Here is a 19,126-nt window from a genome sequence, read left to right on the forward strand (position 1 = left end):
ACATGAGCTTTGTTAGTATAAACTCAACATAACGAGTACATGAAAATAACTGTCTTTTAGAAACTAAGGTATAATGAATTAAGATATTCTATCTGTATTGTAAGTTACTGAAGTACAAATTTGAAAATTGCTTTTATATTCAAAACCTGAGTGGAAAACACACTAAAAATAATTTTAATATTTGATCTGTAAGCCGTATAGGGTGTTTTTTTTTTTAGCAGAATACCGATACTTTTTTAAAGCAGATTGTATTTTGAAGCTGTTTTAGAAATTGCTTGCTTTTCATGTTTAATAGTACAATTGGTAGACATGTTTTCAGTTTCAGAAACTGCTGCAAAAATCAAAGATTTTCTGTGTTTGTAACTAGTATTCGTATGTTGGAAGTTTTTCTTACACTGTTAGGTAATCAAGGAAGTTTAGCCCTTTATATTTTTGCTCAACTTCATAAGAAGCACGTTTATTATTTGAATTAAGCTTTGTCAGATATTTAAATGTGTTGAAAATATTTCATTTAAAAATACCCTACAATAAAAACTTTTCAAATGAAAAAATGAACTTTTGAAGCTCTCATTTTGGTTTCTTAAGTCTTATTTAAGTGGGGTATACCACCAATACTTAAATATGTCTACCTGTTACTTCAGAGTTTCTTTTCTTTTCTTCCTCTTTTTTTTTTTTTTTTTTTAAAGTAGGCTCTATACCTTAACATGGAGCTTGAACTCATGACCCTGAGATTGAGAGTTGCATGTTTTACCGACTGAGCCAGCCAGGTGCCCCATTTCAGAGTTTCGTCAAAATTTCTCTTGTGTGGGGTGCAATAAAAGTTATTTTATGTAGGCATTTGGACTTTTTCTGGGAAAAATTACTGACCTTAACCTGTAAACAGGAGGAATCTAATTTGCTATAATTAGTATCTACAGAAATCTTGAAGGACTATTTTTCTACTTAACTAGATGTATCAAAGTATTACTGGGCATTTCAGGATGTATGTGTGTTGGATTATGTCAGTGTTTCCTACAATTTTTCTCAATTTTAAGGGATATCAGAGGATATAAAATTTAGATCATTAATCATGGTATAAATTAACACCTTCACTCTCAAACTAATGAAGGGTCTTAAAATTTTCTAAAATTATGGGAAGTCTAGAAACTCATGCTTAAAGGTCATGTAGCTAGTTGGTTGGGAAAACCTAGAATAGAACTTAATTTTCTTGACCTCTAGATGCCCATTTCTCCTGTCTCCAAACTTGAACATGAATAGTTGTTTTCTTTAGGCACATAATCACCTTGAAATAGTATAATGTTCTTATCTCTACTTTGAAGTCAGAGACTGAGAAACAGAGAAGACTTGAGTGGTTGTCCAGGGATACCAAAGATTAGTGACACCTTGCTTACCTGACAGCCACTTCTTTGGTAATAGATTCTCCAGTACAGCTGAAAATAAGAAATAATCACTTAAACAGCCCCTGACCAATCAAACAATGTGCCATGAAGTCCACAGTAAAGTCGTGTAAAAATTTTTTCACGGGAGACTTTTACTGAGAATCTCTGGATTCTTCCTTTACCGTACAATTCCATTTTTAAAAACCTGGTTTCCCAGCTCAACGCAGATTAGAAGCAAAAATTAGAAAGGGAGGGAAGCTTTTAAAGACAGGCACATGGCCAACTGGAAGAAGTGACCAATTAAAGTGACCACTTAAATTGAGGAAAGTGATGCAAAACTGTAAAACACAGACATTCCAGGCATAATAGCCTGGGGTCCTGTAGTGTGAAGGCAAATAAATTCCCTGCAAATAAATGTCTCTGGAGGGCATTACTATATTAAAACATAGTGTGGTATTTGAGCATAATTACTCCAGGTCAGTAAGAAAGGGAAAATTGTATATCCTTTGTTTAAGAAGGTATTTGCAAGGGAAAGATTACTGGAAGGGCAAGGCTTAGCCTATAATGTACTTATTTACAAGCTGCTTTTGAAATGGAAATTCAAAAATAATTAAAATACTTTCAGAAGTTTGGCACTAAAAGAGAAGCTTCATCACTCTTGAACTTTTATATATGGAGCATTTCATTATTTTATTCCCTAGCAGTGCCAAATCAATTAGGTGTTAATTGTAGTTGTTAAAGGCAGATCAGGATTCAGAGCCTTTGACTTAGTCTAGTCCAACCCAAGAAGCAGCACTAATTGCCTTTACTTTGGTGTTCATAGCGCCAATTGTAGTATTTTCATAATCATCATCTTTTAAGACCTTGCCCGGAAACGAGGCAATATTGCAAAGTATTTGAGAGAGTGGGCTCTTAGAGTCAGACTGCCTGGGGTCAGATTCTGGCCCTACAATTTACTAGCAGTGCAATTTAGGTGACCTAATCTGACCCAAGCCTCAAATGTGTTGTTGTGTATAATAGGGAACGTAATAACACTACCTCATAGGAAAGTTGTGAGGACAAAAGAAGTTAAAACTAAGTCAAGTCTTAGCAAGGTTTTGGGCACATGCTTAATAAAAGATGGCCATTGTTTCGTTATTATTATAATGCCCCATTAGGAATACTTCCTGTGGGAATACTAAATTATGATTTACTGTTTCTTAGGGTGAAACGCATTGTTCCTTTCTCATCTTAGTACATGATACAAATCATACACGTTGTTTTAGCCAACTTTACAAATTATAAATACGCTTTCACTTTTTACTAGATGCCAGTGTTCTATAAATGGATCAAAAAAATGTATCACTAAAGAATCCTGGTCATATAGGCTACCCCTATTAAAGACAATTTTAGGCTTGATTAGCCTAGAAGAAGCTGTTTTACTGCCTATCAAGATCATAACAACTTTGTAACATTTAAAATATGTCTCAAACATGACTGTCTTTTGTTATTAGTTTTTTGTTTAATGCCATCACAAAATGTAAGCCGGATCCCATTTTAATCACCAGCTCAATATAATCTGGTTTTTCTCGTATTCCCTGTTGGTAGGTGGACTGGAATTTGACAGCCTGTAGGGTATCTTTTCTGTGTTTAAGAAATTGGTCTCAGTCTCCCCACTACCAACAGACTGCTAAAGTACCTTAGAGAAACTTGCTGAAGGTCCTCATTTGTGAATTTCGATGAAGCAATTCGAAGCTGCTGAAGAAACTACCACTTACTGTGTGTGCCCCATGTGCTCTCATTTAATGCTTACAGAAAGGTCTATGAAGTAGAGTGCTTTTACCCTGTTTTACAGAGGAGATTGAGGCTTGGACAAATTAAGTGATTTCATCAAGATCACACATAGAGTAAATGGTAGGAAGAATATTTAATTTAAGCAGGGGCCATATGCTTGAAAGCTCTTGCTCTTTTCACTATGTCCCCTTAGCTCTCAAAAATAATAAATTTTATAGTTTGTACACGCATAGGTAAAGCCCTGTTAGCACCAATCTGGAATATTTCCATGTGTGTCAACAATTAGTCCATAATTTAGACCCTGTGAATCAATAGCCAAAAAGTACCCTTTATTAAATGTTACATACAAGAGATAAATGTAGTTCCCCATTCCGTGTGTGTTTTTCTTTTTTTGACAGCTAAAAAAAACTGGTCCGGGGCACCTGAGTGGCTCAGTTGATTAAGCGTCTTTTTTCTTTTTTTTTTTAATTTTTAAATGTTTTTTTATTTTGACAGAGAGTGAGCAGGGGAGGGACAGAGAGAGAGGGAGACACAAAATCCGGAGCAGGCTCCAGGCTCTGAGCTGTCAGCACAGAGCCCGACGCTGGGCTCAGACTCACGAACTGTGAGATTATGACCTGGGCCGAAGTTGGACACTGAACCGACTGATCCACCCAGGCGCCCCAAGCGTCTGACTCTTGATTTCTGCTCAAGTCATGATCTCATGGTTCGTGAGTTCAAGCCCTACATCAGGCTCTATGCTGACAGCGTGGAACCTGCTTGGGATTCTCTCTCCCTCTCTGCCCCTTCCCTGCTTGTGCTCTCTCTCTCTCAAAATAAATAAATAAACTTAAAAAAAGAATAAAATAAAAAACCTGGTCAGATTTCTTGAAGTGACGAGGGTCATGGGAAGGCAGATTTTCTTTTTCTTCTACTGTCTACTTCATATGGGGCTTAAGGTATTTAAAAAAAAACCTTTTTTTTCATGTTTATTTTTGAGAGAGAGAGAGTGCAAGCAGGGAAAGGGAAGAGAGAGGAGAGAGGGAGACACAGACTCCTAAGCAGGCTCCAAGCTGTCAGAACAGAGCCCAATGCAGGGCTTGAACCCACAAGCCTCAAGATCATGACCTGAGCCAAAGTCAGATGCTTAACCAACTGAGCCACCCAGGTGCCCTGGGGCTTAAGGTTTTTTTAATCTTATTTCCATTTGCTGTTACACCTCTGAGGCAGATGATTTGTGTTTTCTAATTGACAGTCAAAATATGTGCCATGTAGAAATTGGATAACCTTCGAGGTTTTTTGTTTTTATTTTTGTTCTTTTGATTTCCACTTACATTTAGACATCCTTTGTGTAGAATCTTTTCTCTTTTTTTTAGTTTTTTTAATGCTAACTTAGTTTTGAGAGATAGTGCGTGTGCACGTGCGAAAGAGAGAGAAGGAGAGGGAGGGAGAGAGAGGGAGAGAGAGGGGCAGTGAGCCCAGGAGAAGAGAATCCAAAGCAGACTGCGCTATCAGCACAGAGCCCAATGTGGGGCTTGAACTTATAAACAGTGATATTGCAACCTGAGCCTAAACCAAGAGCTGAAAACAACCCACTGAGCCACCCAGGCACCCCTCTTTTTTTTTTTTTTTTTTTAAGTTTATTTATTTTGAGAGAGAGCAGGGGAGGGGGAGAGAGACTCTCAAGCCAGCTCCACACCTTCAACGCAGAGCCCAGTGCTGGGGCTCAGACTCAAAAAATGAGATCATGACCTGAGCCAAAATCAAGAGTCAAACACTTTTTTTTTCTTTTCTTTTTTTAAATCAGAGTAGCTTTGGTCCTAATCACCCCTGGATAAAGAGGATTTTGTTACATAGCAGTACTGTATAGGTATGCCAGGGAAGCCAAATAATTGGGAATATATTTTTTCATTTCTGCAAATTGTCCTTTGTCAACATGAAATTATATTGTCTGGGCACTACGGTTAAATGGTCAGCACTATTTTATATAGCTACCTTTTTTTTGTTTTGTTTTGTTTTAGAGAGAGTACATGAGCCAGGGAGAGGGGCAGAGGGTGAAAGAGTCTTAAGCAGGCTCTATGCTCTCGATGTGGGGTTCGATCCCATGACCCTGGTATTATAACTTGAGCCGAAATCAAGAGTCAGATGCTCAACCGACTGTGCAGCCCAGGTGCCCCTACTACCTTTTTGTTTTTTAAACGAGCTTTAAAAACCTCCTAAACTAGAATTATGTTTTATTCATCTTCATATCTGTAGTCCCTGGTACATAGTAGATATTCCATAAGTGTTTGTTGAATAAAGGGGTTGATGTTCTGTTAAGTGACCAAAATACTTTTTTTTATCACATTAAGTTTTGATTAGAAGTTCAAGATTGCTACAGCAAATATGGATTACTCAGTTTGCCATTTGAAGAGCATGGTAGTTGAACTTGATGCTTCTCTTGGTTTATCCCCTAAATATGTGACTTTGGGGAAACTCATTTAACCTCTGGGCACCTCTGTTTCTTTATCTGTAAAAAGAGGCTATCTGATTTGATAATGTTGAAGATGCCTTTCAAAATAAAGTATCATCTGTAATCATTACATTTTACAAAAAAGTTTTAGAAATGACGTATTAATATTCATTTAAAAGTGTTTCTTACTGGGGCACCTGGGTGGCTCAGTTGGTTAAGAGTCTGACTTTGGCCTAGGTCATGATCTTGCCCTTCCCAAGTTCACCCCGCATCCGGCTCTGTGCTGACAGCTCAGAGCCTGGAGCCTGCTTCAGATTCTGTGTCTCCTTCTCTCTCTGCCCCTCCCCCACTCACACTCTGTCTCTCTCTCTCTCAAAAATAAACACTAAAAAAATTTTTTGAAAAAAAGGAATAGTTTTGCTCTAGTAGATAAATGAGCTACAAACAAAAATGGGTACCTCTCTTCAAAAGCAGAGTAACTGTCTAATGTGTATCAAACTTTCCATCTACACTACAAATCAAAGAACTGCAATTAAGATGATAATGAGATACTTTCCTTGTCAAATTTGTAAAGATTTTCAAAATAACACTCATTTTTGGCGGGGGTATTAAGAAACAGGCACTCAGAGCAGTGAGAGTATAAACTGGTACAACTGTTCTGAAGGGCGCTTTGAAAGTTTCTCAAAATGCTGAAAAATATGTATACTTTTGACCTGCAATTCCACTTTTAGAAAATTTATTTTAAGGAAATTTATCATGGGGGCACCTGGGTGGCTCAGTCGGTTAAGCATCCAGCTCTTGATTTCGACTCCAGTCATGATCTCACAGTTCTGTGGGATCATCAGGCTCCGTGCTGACGGCACAGAGCCTGCTTGGGATTCTCTCTCTCTCAAAATAAATACACTTAAAAAAAATTATCATGGAAGAGCACACAATTTTATTTATGAAGGATGCTTATTTTAAAGTTTATTGGGGCGCCTGGGTGGCACAGTCGGTTAAGCGTCCGACTTCAGCCAGGTCACGATCTCGCGGTCCGGGAGTTCGAGCCCCGCGTCGGGCTCTGGGCTGATGGCTCAGAGCTGGAGCCTGTTTCCGATTCTGTGTCTCCCTCTCTCTCTGCCCCTCCCCCGTTCATGCTCTGTCTCTCTCTGTCCCAAAAATAAATAAACGTTGAAAAAAAAAATTAAAAAAAAAATAAATAAAGTTTATTTATTTATTTTGAAAGAGAAGGAGGGAGGGAGAGAATCCCAAAAGTGCGCTCTGTGCAAAGCTGGATGTAGGGCTCGAACTCACGAACCACGAGATCATTACCTGAGCCAAAACCAAGAGATGCTTAACCGACTGAGCCACCCAGGTGCCCCAATTTTATTTACAAGGATGTTTATTATAGTATTATACATCATATGTATATGGGAAGACAAAAGGTACATACTCAAATCCCTAGATCGTAGGATTATAGGTCACTTTAATTTTCTTCTCTCTTTTTTATGTTTTCTACATTTGCTATGTGCACAGAAGACTTTTTTCAATCACAAAGTATATAAGTGTTTTAAAATGTGGGCTTGTCTTTAATAAGTGTGTAGATGTATTTCCCTTCTTGCCTCCACTATTCAATACCTCCTTCCTTTTATTTCTATACAGGTCTCCAGGAAAGGTTGGGATTTCAACATTAAAGGTAAGCTGTGTTTTCTGAGAATTCTATTTCTACAAATTGTGTATACTTTTCACTCATTTTTCTATTTTATGTAAATTTTCTTGCTTTTCTGTTGCTTATTATTTTTGTTAAATAGTATTGTCACTGTATCTTACTAGGTGTGGTTGGGTGCTCTAGAAATAACAAATATTGTGCTATGAGGAAAAGGATTGTACGTTTTTTAGATTTCCACTAATTTCCATTTGTTTTATAATGTTTAGAATAAAAGAATACTATAAAATACGTGTGTGTTAATTGAAAAAGTAATACTTGCATGACAAAAATGTGGAATAACCAAAACACTTTTATACTTCTTATGGGCACATGCATTGGTATCATCATTATATATAAAAAGCAATCCCAGCCTTATATCCAAGCAAAGAAGTTTGGTGTTGAGACATTATGAGATACTGTGCCAATGAGAGCCATTTTAAGGCCAAGAACATCACCCAACAGAACTATTTACGTCAAATAGAGTACATACTGTTTGTGTATGTTTGTGTATGTCTGTATATAATGTATATATAATCTCAAATGTGCCGAATTTTTTTTTTTTTACTACCAGTATTCTTACCTTCTATTTATACACATTGGATACCGATCTTTTTGATAATTGTGGCATGTTCACGTGGCATCCTCTACAGCAGTAGATATGAATGAATTCATTACGTACAATGCCATGGATGAATTCAGCACCATAGCGTTGAGTGGGGGAAAAGAACAAGTCACAGTAAGATACATACAGTAATACTCCATTTATATTAAGTTCAAAACCATGTAAAATTAAAGAATATATTCTTTAAAGATACAAACATAGTAAAACTATAAAGAACAGCAAGGGAATAATAAACACAAAGTTTGAAGGTATCAGTCATCTCTCAGGGAGAAAGAATGTAATGAAGATGGAGAAGGGTATTTAAGAGATTGGAAGCTAATGGTAATGTTCTTTTTCTTAAACTGAATGCTTAAGGAGAATTAGTTCTTCTATTTTATAAAAATTTACTTGTATTTGATAAAAACAAGTTTTAAAAATAATGCGTGGACATGGTGAAAATTTGTCTAGTACAAAAAGTAGATGGTTGAAAATGTAGCTTCCCTCCCATTCCTCATCTGCCACCTCCCAATCCCCATATCCAGAGACAATTGCTGTTTGTGCTTGTAGGTTTTAAGAGCCACTTAGCTCTAAGATGTTTTTAGGTTGTAACAAACAGGTTTGGGAAATTTACTTTATCTCAGTAATTATAGATTGTGCTTAACTTGAATAAAGTTAGAAAATATACATATTTAGTAAATAAACATGCAGTTGGATAGTGTTCGTTTTTACTTTTCATTCTGAAATAATTATAGATACAAGAAGCTGCAAACATAGTACAGAGAACTCCTGTGTATCTTTCACCCATTTCACCCAGTGGTTATATCTTAATTATAGTACAATATCTCAATTATAGTACAATATCAAAACCAGAAATTTGACATTGGTACAATATGAGTGTATAGTTCTGCTTCAGTTTATTACATATGTATATTTGTGTAACTACCACCACAGAATGGAGGTCTATTTCATCACCGCAAAGCTCTCCCTTGAGCTATGTACCCTTTTATAAAAGTCACACCCGCCATCTACCTCAAATCATCCCTAACCTCAGGCAGCCCGTAAGCTCTTTTCCATTTCTGTAATGTTGTCATTTGAGAATGTCCTATAACTTCAGTCATATAGTGTGTGACTTTTTGAGATTGGCTCAAAGGATTGAGATCCAAGTCGTTGCGTGTTATCAACGGTTTATTCCTTTGTATTGTTAAATGGTAGTCTGTGGTGTGAATGTACTCTGACTATTGAATGCATATCACGTATAGCAGCACACCTATTGATATTTTAAGCAATCCAAAGAAAATTTTGATGATTTGTAGAATCAAAATAGATGATTTTTGATGATTTGTAGAATAGAATAAACTTGAAGTGCCACAACAAGTTTGGAAGGGGAAGGGAAGATAGAACAATCATGAGAGCACAGGTACCCGGTGTATCAGGGAAAAGTTTCAGGGAAGAGGTAGAACTTGTGCCTGGCTTTGAAAATTGGGAGAAATCTGCATAGGCAGAGAAAAACTGGGAAAGCATTATATGTTAGGCAGTAGCATGAGCTCATTACGATGCAAAGGTATAGAATTTGCTGGGAGCATTGAAAGACTGGCGTGACCCATGTAAACGTTTCAGTGGTAAAATGATGGAGAAGTAAAGTGGGGCCAGATTTCGATCAACCTTGAATGTCAGGTTAAGAACTCTGGGCTTTAAAATTTTGAAGCAAGACATTTTAAAAGTCAGGTTTTATACGTCTTACAGTTGTGCTCTTCAGAGTTTTGTTTTGTTTTGTTTTGTTTTGTTTTGTTTTGTTTATGGAGGAACTAATGGAAAGATAAGTGGTGGAAGGGTGGGAGACAGTTTGGAGGGAAGAGACTAAGTGCAGAGAGCTGTTAAGAGGCAGTTAGAATGTCAAGACTGGAGACTTGGACAAAGGGATCACATTGATAGGAATCGGTGGATGGACATGACCACTATTTAAGAGTTGTTTCTTGTTTTTTTGTTTGTTTTTGTTTTTGTTTTTTAACTTTTCTCAGCAAAAAAGAGTAGAGATCACATCTCTAAAACGTTTTTTTAAAATTTCATTTTTGGGGCACCTGGCTGGCTCAGTCGGAAGAGCATGGGACTCTTGATCTCAGGGTCTTGAGTTTGAGCCCCACGTTGAGGGTAGAAATTACTGGGAAAAAAAAAAAAGGGCAATAAATAAATTTTTAAAAATAAATAAAATTTCACTTTAGTCACTGTTAATACCTTCCCATTCCTCACTACTAAAAACTAGAAGTGACCTGAATTTTTTAATAACTAGCATTTTTATTTTATTTTATTTTTTAAAGAGTTTTTGTAAGTTTGTTTAAACATTCTCTACACCCAACACGGGGCTTAAACTCACAGCCCTGAGATCAAGAGCTGCATGCTCCACCAACTAAGCCAGCCAGATGCCTCAATAACATTTTTAGCTTACTCTTCTTTAGTAAATAATAATGAAGATTTCCTTGAGCGTAGATTACTTTTGTACAAATGATTTGTGAAAATGATTAGTCTTTTGTTGGATGTGCTTATTAAAATTAAAAGCTCTAGTCATAGAACTGAATACTGTGAGGAGGGTCCACGCAGCTCTCTAATATCCAACAGACGTGGAGGGAAACCGTGGTGTGAATGACTAGAAATTGAATGATCTACCATACCTTTTAAGGACGTGTGTTTCTGAGGTTGTGATCAGCAGGGGTTCAAGAAACGGCCTAATGGTGGGAAGCTGGGATTTAGTAGGCCCTGTGCTTTAGTAATGGGGCAGGCCCATCTCCAGAAGGAGGTGATAAGTGAGGAGTGTGTGAAGTCTAAGCTGGTGTTGGTTGTCTGCAGGCACATTTTTGGCTTCCACTGTTTCATCTCCCAAGCCTGATCAAGATGCTAGGGGAAGGACCTGGACCTTACACACCACTGAGAGTCATAGATGACTATATAAACCCCAAATTAGGTTTTACTGAGAAATCTTCTGATTAACGTCTCTGGAGATTAGATCCTCTGGTAGGTGCCATATCACTCCATTAAACTTGTGACTTAATCACAGTTTACCTTATAGAGGTTGATACCTTTCAAAGGTTCAAAGTCCAGGAGAGTTTTGTTAAAGCCAAGTAAGATAGAAGTGCAATCGCTGCTTAGCTTGGCAGGTTTTTTTTTTTTTATGTTTATTTTTGAGAGTGGGGTGGAGCAGAGAGAGAGAGGGGGACAGAGGATCCAAAGCAGGCTCTGTATTGACAGGAGAGAGCCCAGTGCAGGACTCGAACTCATGACCTGAGATCATGACCTGAGCCAAAGTCGGACACGTAACCAACTGAGCCACCCAGGTGCCCCACTGCTTGGCAGTTTTGATCAGTGTGAGAATGTTAATCTGTGACCCTTCTAAATACTTAATTAAAACAAATTAAATCGAGGTACAGGAATTATGAGTGTGTATTTTTGCTTTGGTTAACTTAGGAAACATACTCATGGGATTATGTTGTGCAGTGCTTCTGATTTTCCTATTAATGAACAATTATTGGAGGATAATTGGATAAATATACTTAATTCATACGACAGCTGAAGGTGTTTCTCTAATATTCATTAACTGTTCTTAATGACCATCAGCTTTCAAGTATTCTCTCTCCCTGGTCTTGTCAAGATTATCTTACTAATTGGTTTTGATTAGAGTTGTTATTTTTCAGTTTAAAACCAGGATTTGATTAAAGGATATGTAAACTTAAGATATGTATATTTACTGAAGAAAAGCCAGAGGCATGTGTTATTCGACATTCATTTAGCAAATGGTTACTTTTGCCCAGCACTCTTTTAGGTACTGGCTGTGCAGTGGTAGACAGAAAAAGTCTCTGTTCTCATAGAGCTTACGTTTTAGTGGGGCAGGGAAGAGACAAAAAAAATAAATAAATAAACAAGTAAACAAGGTTCTTTCAGATGGTGATAACTGCAATGAAGAAACAGAAAATATGATAATGTGATAGAAAGTTAAGCAGGTAAGGCTATTTTAAGGTGGTTAGGGAAAGCATTTTTTGTTTGTTTGTTTGTTTGTTTGTTTTAATGTAGGCTTCAGACCCAGCGCAGAGAGTCCTCTGTAAGGCTTGAACTCATGACCCTGAGATCAAGACCTGAGATGAGATCAAGAGTCAGACAGATGCTTAACCAACTGAGCCACCCAGGCACCCTTTTCTAAAAACACTTGAGCTGTCGCTCTAAGGATGGTAAAGAACCATCCAGTTGGCCAAAATGTAATTGTGGGGTTGTGGTGGACAAGGGAGGTGAGAAATATAGATGTCAAAGATGTAGGCCCTCATGGGTTGTGGTAGTTTGGGTTTTACCTGACACTTAAAATTCCATGAAACAGCTTTTACGCTTGAAGATATCAGAAGTTCTACGTAAATTTCTCTAGCACATTAAATCTTCAGCATTATATTGATCTGGAGTAATTTTATCATGGCACCGATCATGATCATATCCTAATACTTGTATAAGTGCTACCTTGATACTTACATACATCCTTATGTGCCTTAGGTTGCTTATCTGTCAAAAATGGTTATAGTGACCTTTTTTAACTCTATGTTGTGTATAAAAATTACGAAAAGTTTTTTTTCTTAGTGTTGTTAGTAGCACTCAAATTGCTATACTTTAGTAAATGTAGTGACAATTTAGGATGGAGATAAATACTATGCTGCATTTGCAAATGTACGATTGTCTTGTTTTACCAGAATTTTTTTCCAGCAGAAAAACTGTATCCATTTCTACCGTCTCTGACCTCCCAAATATATATATATATGTACGTATGTGTATATGAATGTATACGTAGATATATATGTATTTTTGGTGGGTTTAATTTTTTTCATCTCTTACTGTTTGGGGGGACTTGATTTAACTTCTTGTCTTGATTGCTTTCATCTAAAACATGTAGAGCTTTTAAGACAACTATTCTCTGTGGTTTTCTGCATTATGTACTTTTATATTTATGCATATTTATGGAGCAATACTCTGGGAAAAAGAACAATTCTGACTCAACCCTTTGTTTAAATCCTGAATCTTTTTAAGCTACAGAGGTGCTTGGTAGTTCTTATCTTCCGGTATGGTTTTTAATGTTAAAAAGAGGGGCACTTTTAAAGGAAAATATCTGATTGCTGTACAAAAATAGAAAATTGCTGATTGGTAACCTTACACAAATCAGATTGTCCCAGTTGACATAAAATCTCTGGGCCGTCTTCAGTATACAAACATCTAAGCTCTATGGGCCTTTGCTTTATCAATGCTGTATTTTCTAATTTGTACCCATCTTAAAAAGAATTTTAATGTTTTTAAATTTATTTTTGAGGGAGAGAGAGAGAGAGAGGGAGACAGACGATCCGAAGTGGGCTCCACGCTAAAGAACAGAGAGCCCGATGTGGGGCTTGAACCCACGCACTGTGAGATTATGACCTGAGCTGAAGTTGGCCGCTTAACCGACTGAGCCACTCAGGCGCCCCTTAAACAGAATTTTAAAGAAAGGAAGTCATCATTTGGTCTCTGCTTTTTCTTTTTAATATAGGAAACTGAGAACACTGCGTACAAAATTGGAAATGAGTCTCCTGTACAAGAATTGAAACAAGATGTGTCTAAAAAGGTTAGTAAGATATAATGTCAGTATTAGTTTAACAGATATTCTATTTATGTGATATATTTAAAGTGGAAAAGTTTTCTATATTCTTTTAGTATAGTGCTGTGTACTTGCTGGATGTTCAGTAAATGTTCTTTGAATCTTGAGTTTCTGATTGAAGACACATCAGGCTTTTTAGAGGTCATTTGATAATCGAAGTAATCAATAATTTTTCCTTGAAACAGTATTTAGAAAAATGTAATGTGTTTTTATTTTTTATGCTTGTATTTGTATTAGAATAAGCTGTTCTTAGAGGCCATTATCAGAACAACTATTCTTTTTTTTTTTTTTTTAAGTTTATTTATTTTGAGAGAGAGAGAGAGATCGGGGGAGGGGCAGAGGGTGAGGTAGAGAGAGAACCTGTGCTGTCAGCACAGAGCCCAACGCAGGGCTCCATCTCACAAAGCATGAGATCGTGACCTGAGCTGAGATCAAGAGTTGGACGCTTAACTGACTGAGCCCCCCAGGCGCCCCAGAACAGCTCTTCTTGAGGTTACTACCAAGAGTTAAAGGTATTGAAACGCTCAGTGCAACAAATCCTGATGTCTTTATGAGTTAGAGGTTATAAGAAATCATTACTCTGATAGTGCCTTCAATACCTTTTATAGAATTGATGCTTTAAAGCTTCAGAGTTTGGGGGCGCCTGGGTGGCTCAGTCGGTTGAGCATCTTACTTCAGCTCAGGTCATTATCTCACAGTCTGTGAGTTCAAGCCCCACATCAGGCTTTGTGCTGACAGCTCAGGCTGGAGCCTGCTTCCAATTCTGTGTCTCCCTCTCTCTCTACCCTTCCCTGCTTGTGCTCTGTCTCCCTCCCATAAATAAATAAACAGTAAAAAAAAAAAAAAAAAAAAAAGAAAAGAAAAGCTTCAGAGTTTGGTTTACTAGAAGGGACAGAACACAAGATAAAAATTTTGACCACGGGTAGTTCACAGTATCAGGATAAAACCCAAGGAGAAAGGATGCTGTGTGTTTGTTCAGTTATGTTACTTTGAGTATTTTCTGTGCCCCTGGCCCCGTTCTAGCCAGTGGGTTTCTGGAGACCAGCAAAATGACACATTCTCTATCCCAGAGTTTCTCAACAGTGACACTTTGGGCTGAATAATTTTTTTTTTTTTTTTTTTTTTTTTAGTAGGCTTCACGCCCAGCGTGGAGCCCAACACAGGGCTTGAACTCACAACCTTGAGATCAAGACCTGAGCTGAGATCAAGATGCTTAACTGCCTAAGCCACCCAGGCGCCCCTAGGCTGAATAATTCTTTGTTGCAGAGGGAAGGGGAGACTATTCTATGCGTTGTAGGATATTTAGCAGCATTCCTGGCTTCTACCCACTAGATATCAATAGATTCCTCCCTACCCCCACTCCATCACAACAATTAAAAATGTCTTACAGACATCACCAAATGTCTGGGGAAGAGTGTGGGGGCAAAATCACCCCCCAATGAAGATCCATTGTTCTACCCTTATGGAATTTATAAATTTAATGGACTCCATATTTCAATAGTGATCATACTTTCCCCCCCTTAAAAGGAATTTTTTTGGGAGAAACGTATTGTGTATCAGCATAAGTAAGATATGAGCAATACCCTTTTTTTTCTGTTTAAATCAGAAATTGTCCACAGTTCTACATTGTAACAAACAGCCATCTTAATTTTTCAGCATTCCTTTCTGGTTCTCACCCATTTGCATGCCTTTTTTTTTTTACCTAATTGTAGTGTAGATAGAATTTTATATTTTACCTTTTCCTCTTGCCATTATTACTTTTCATCATATTTCATCACACAGTCTCAATACTCAGTTTTTATTTCATGTGTCAGTTTCTATCAAGCAAATATATTACAATGTATCTAGCCCATTTTTATTGTTGAAAACTTGGAACGTTTCTGTGTTTTCCACTAGAGTTTTTCTTTTCCTTTTTAAGAATTTTTTCTTAGGATGCAAATGGGTAACTAATAGTGGCCAAAAAATGATTTTTAAGTAGTTTAGAAACTGAAAAACATAGTAAACACTGGAGAGGTTGAGTGAGGCTCAAGACTAGGTCTCACTTTTTAAGCCCTAGTTTTTTCGATCAATTTAGGTATCACATATGAATGATAAAGGCTGTGGGATATACACTGCACCAGGCACGACACAATCCCTGTCCCCAGTAGTTTACATTTTAGTAGAGGAAATTAGATAAACACAAAACTGAATGTAAAAAGTGTTCAAGTAGACTTACAAACTATTATAAGAACAGAAAGGGAGACTTTACTTCCTGCTTGAGGATAGGAATGAGGAAGACTTCATGGAGGAAGTAACATCTGAGCTGGTTCTCGATGAATGGATAAGATTTGGGCAGGCAAAGATGGGAGTTGAAAGGCATAACCAAAGGCATGGAGAAACGTGCAGCATGTTTGCAGATGAGAATAGAGACCAAAGTCCCGGCCAAATTATGGGAATGCCTCTTATGTCATACTAATACATCTGGTTTCTATTGTACAGTCACTGGAAAAGCAGTGAGTTTTTTGAAGCAGGGAGGTGATAGGAAGCCAACAGTTGCCTTAGCACGATCATCTCCATTGTTGGTCTTAATCCTCACTGTTCTCTGGGTCTTTCCTCTATTTGCTACCTCCTGAAGCAGAGCTTGGGACTGTTAGTAGGTGCTATGGGGGCATATCAGGAGGAAGACAACACGGGCTTTATTTTTCAAGAGCTATTTATCTGCCATGGAGAAAGTATTTATGTAGAGCTAACCCATATACCACCTTGTGTTTATATTATAGTTCACACTGTAGTGAACGGTAAGAAGGGTAGAGTTCAGTCAAGGGAGAAATTGTTCTCATATAAGGGATTAGAGAAGACCTGTGATTTTTAACCTTGTTTTAACCCCTCTTCTGGTGTCAGTCTTTCCATTATGCATAGTGATTATTTCAGACCTTTACAGTCATCTCACATTCACTGTGCCCACTTATATCCTTCTCACTTTGAGCAGATAAGCTGCTTCATGTACACATTAGAGACTAAGAAGCCTGGGGGCGCCTGGGTGGCTCAGTAGGTTAAGTGTCCGACTTCGGCTCAGGTCGTGATCTCACAGCTCATGAGTTGGAGCCTGCTTCACATTCTGTGTCTCTCCCTCTCTCTCTGCCCCTCCCATGCTTGCTCTTTTTCTCTCTCTCTCTCTCAAAAATAAACATTTAAAAAAAAAAACCCACTAGAGTTTTGAGAAAAACCTGGATTTCAGTTTTGACTTTGTAGTTTACTAGCTGTGGGACGTTGGACAAAATTCTTAATGGCTTTACCTCAGATTCTTGTTTCCATAGAAGGGAGATGATCCAGCTACGTCAAGGCCTATGTGATGATTAAATGGGAAATACGTGTACTGGTCTAATACACAAGAGACCCTCTTTCCCTTCTCCTCCAGAACTTTGTTATCTTACTTTCCATTGGCTCCTTCCCCTCAGCTTATAAAAGTGCTGGGTCACTTTCTTGCAGCTTCTTCCGCTTACAGCCAAGCTTTGGGAAAACCTACATCGTGCTGGCTATCTCTGTGTTGTTCACCTCTTATTCTTTCTTCAACCCGCTGGCTTCTGTTATCACTAGGGTACTCAGCGCTCGGTAACCCCCTAATTGACAAAGTAGGTGGACTCTAGTTAATATCCCTCTGGTAAAAGTGTGGTAGGATGAGGATAAAAATGTGAAGGTTGAGACCAATTAATGTGTGGACCGTGCTGGGAAATCAGGGAGGAATATTGTTGAGCAGCAGTCCTATCCAGTTGAAGTCAGCGTGAATTTGTGGTACGCCACATCAGGATGGTTCTGTGACACGTTCTGTTAACTTTCTGGAGCCAAGGAATTGAGAAAGCGGACGTCATCCATGGTTGGGCCTGGTGGAAAGATAAGTGGACTGGGAGTTTTTAAGTGGTAATAATGACAGGGCTGGATAGAGAACATCTTTGTTTCCAAATGTTAGAAGATATAGAAACCCTGTCTGTATTTTTCAGCTACAGGCAAGAAATAAAAGGGAAAAAAGCAAGGTGAGCTGAGTGTTTGAACCCTTTTTGTAGTCCTACTGTTTCTCTGACTATTGGAGTATTAGGTGTAGTTTGTTTAAGAATGTTAATCTCTCTGCACCTGCTGGCTTTTTCTGCCATAGGCTTAAGTTCAGAACTAAACAGTTTGAACTCTTGCACTAGGTGGTTTTGATTCTCATGGTTTTGTTAACTAAGCTCAAAGCAACAGGTTGTTACTAAAACTAACTTGGCATAAATATGTACATGCACTAGGACGTCAAGAGTGTGAATGTAAGTTTAGGTTTGAACTTTACAGGGTTGGTTGAACTGTTGTGATTATACCTACTAACGGATTCCCTTCTGTAATGGTTTAAGAGTACAGATTCCAGAACCAAACTCCCTGGAGTTTTGCCAGCTTCATCACTTACTAGCTCTGTGACCCCAGACAAGTCACTTGATCCCTCTATGCTCTGTTCCTTCATTTGTATAATGACATTAAGAGTGCTATCTCATATGGTTATTGTGAAGATTAAAATGTGTAAAGTGTTAAGAACATGCCCTGGCACATACTAAGTACTATGTAAATGATTAGCTGTTATTATGTTCTTATAAATAGCTTCATTTTTTAAAAGCTGCTTTTGAACCTTTCACCAGATTATTGAAAGTATTATTGAGGAGAGTCAGAAAGTACTACAGCTTGAAGATGACTCTTCGGATTCTAAAGGAAAAGGACACTCTGATCAGGCTACTGCCAGTCCTGTTGGAGCTGGATCAGATCTTAGCAACATACCTGGACTGTTAGCCATAGATCAAGTCCTGCAGGAAGATTCCAAAAAGGCAGAGAGTCAAAATGCAATAGAAGAAACTGAATTAGAATCAAATAGATGTTTTCCTTCTGATGACACCTGTGAGAAGTCAATAGATGAAATCACGAAGTTAACTGAAATAAGTTCAGCTGAGCAGCATAACGTGCCTGAAAGCGAAGCAGAAGTATTGAACAAAGAAGCCGTGGAAGTCAAAGGAAGTGATGTTCTAGAACCTGTGTCCTCAAACTCTTTATCTACTAAAGATTTTGCTGCCATGGAAGAAGTGGCTCCTGCCAAACCCCCAAGACAACTTACTCCGGAACCTGATATAGTGGCTAGTACAAAGAAGCCTGTTCCGGCACGCCCTCCCCCTCCAACTAATTTCCCACCTCCTAGACCCCCACCTCCATCTCGACCTGCTCCGCCACCAAGAAAAAAGAAAAGCGAATTGGAGTTTGAGGCCCTTAAAACACCTGATCTAGATGGCAAGTATTAACTGAGAAATAACTTTTGGTGGGGAGATTTTGGAGTTGAAACTATTTAACTTTCCAATTTTATTTCAGTTTATACTATATACAACTACGTTGATGACCATGACCAAGTTCTAAAAGTTATTTTAGTAATTAAAAGTGACAGTGTTTTACATTGGTAGTAAGTTACATTACTATACTCGAACAGAACATTTCAGCAGACTTCAAACTTTGAAATCTGTTTCCATTGGGGACTTAAGATTTGCATTCAAGACTTAGATCTCTTCATGTGTAAGTTGTATGGCTTTGAAGAATTTAAATAACTTGTTTGAACCCTGGTGTC

At 37.9% G+C, this 19,126-nt stretch overlaps 1 protein-coding gene across 2 annotated transcripts in view; it reads left to right on the plus strand.

The window, feature by feature from the left end:
* WDR44 (WD repeat domain 44) overlaps window positions 1-19,126 on the plus strand; it is an 80,020-nt gene that overhangs the window by 22,461 nt on the left and 38,433 nt on the right. For both annotated transcript variants that reach the window (XM_027054400.2, XM_015084277.3), the window contains exons 2-4: window positions 7,225-7,258; window positions 13,414-13,488; window positions 18,162-18,798. In XM_027054400.2, coding sequence (XP_026910201.1) covers window positions 7,225-7,258; window positions 13,414-13,488; window positions 18,162-18,798 — 746 coding nt within the window. The remainder of the gene's footprint in view (window positions 1-7,224; window positions 7,259-13,413; window positions 13,489-18,161; window positions 18,799-19,126) is intronic.

This window comes from Acinonyx jubatus, chromosome X (genome assembly GCF_027475565.1).
Source record: "Acinonyx jubatus isolate Ajub_Pintada_27869175 chromosome X, VMU_Ajub_asm_v1.0, whole genome shotgun sequence".
Classification (NCBI taxonomy): domain Eukaryota; kingdom Metazoa; phylum Chordata; class Mammalia; order Carnivora; family Felidae; genus Acinonyx; species Acinonyx jubatus.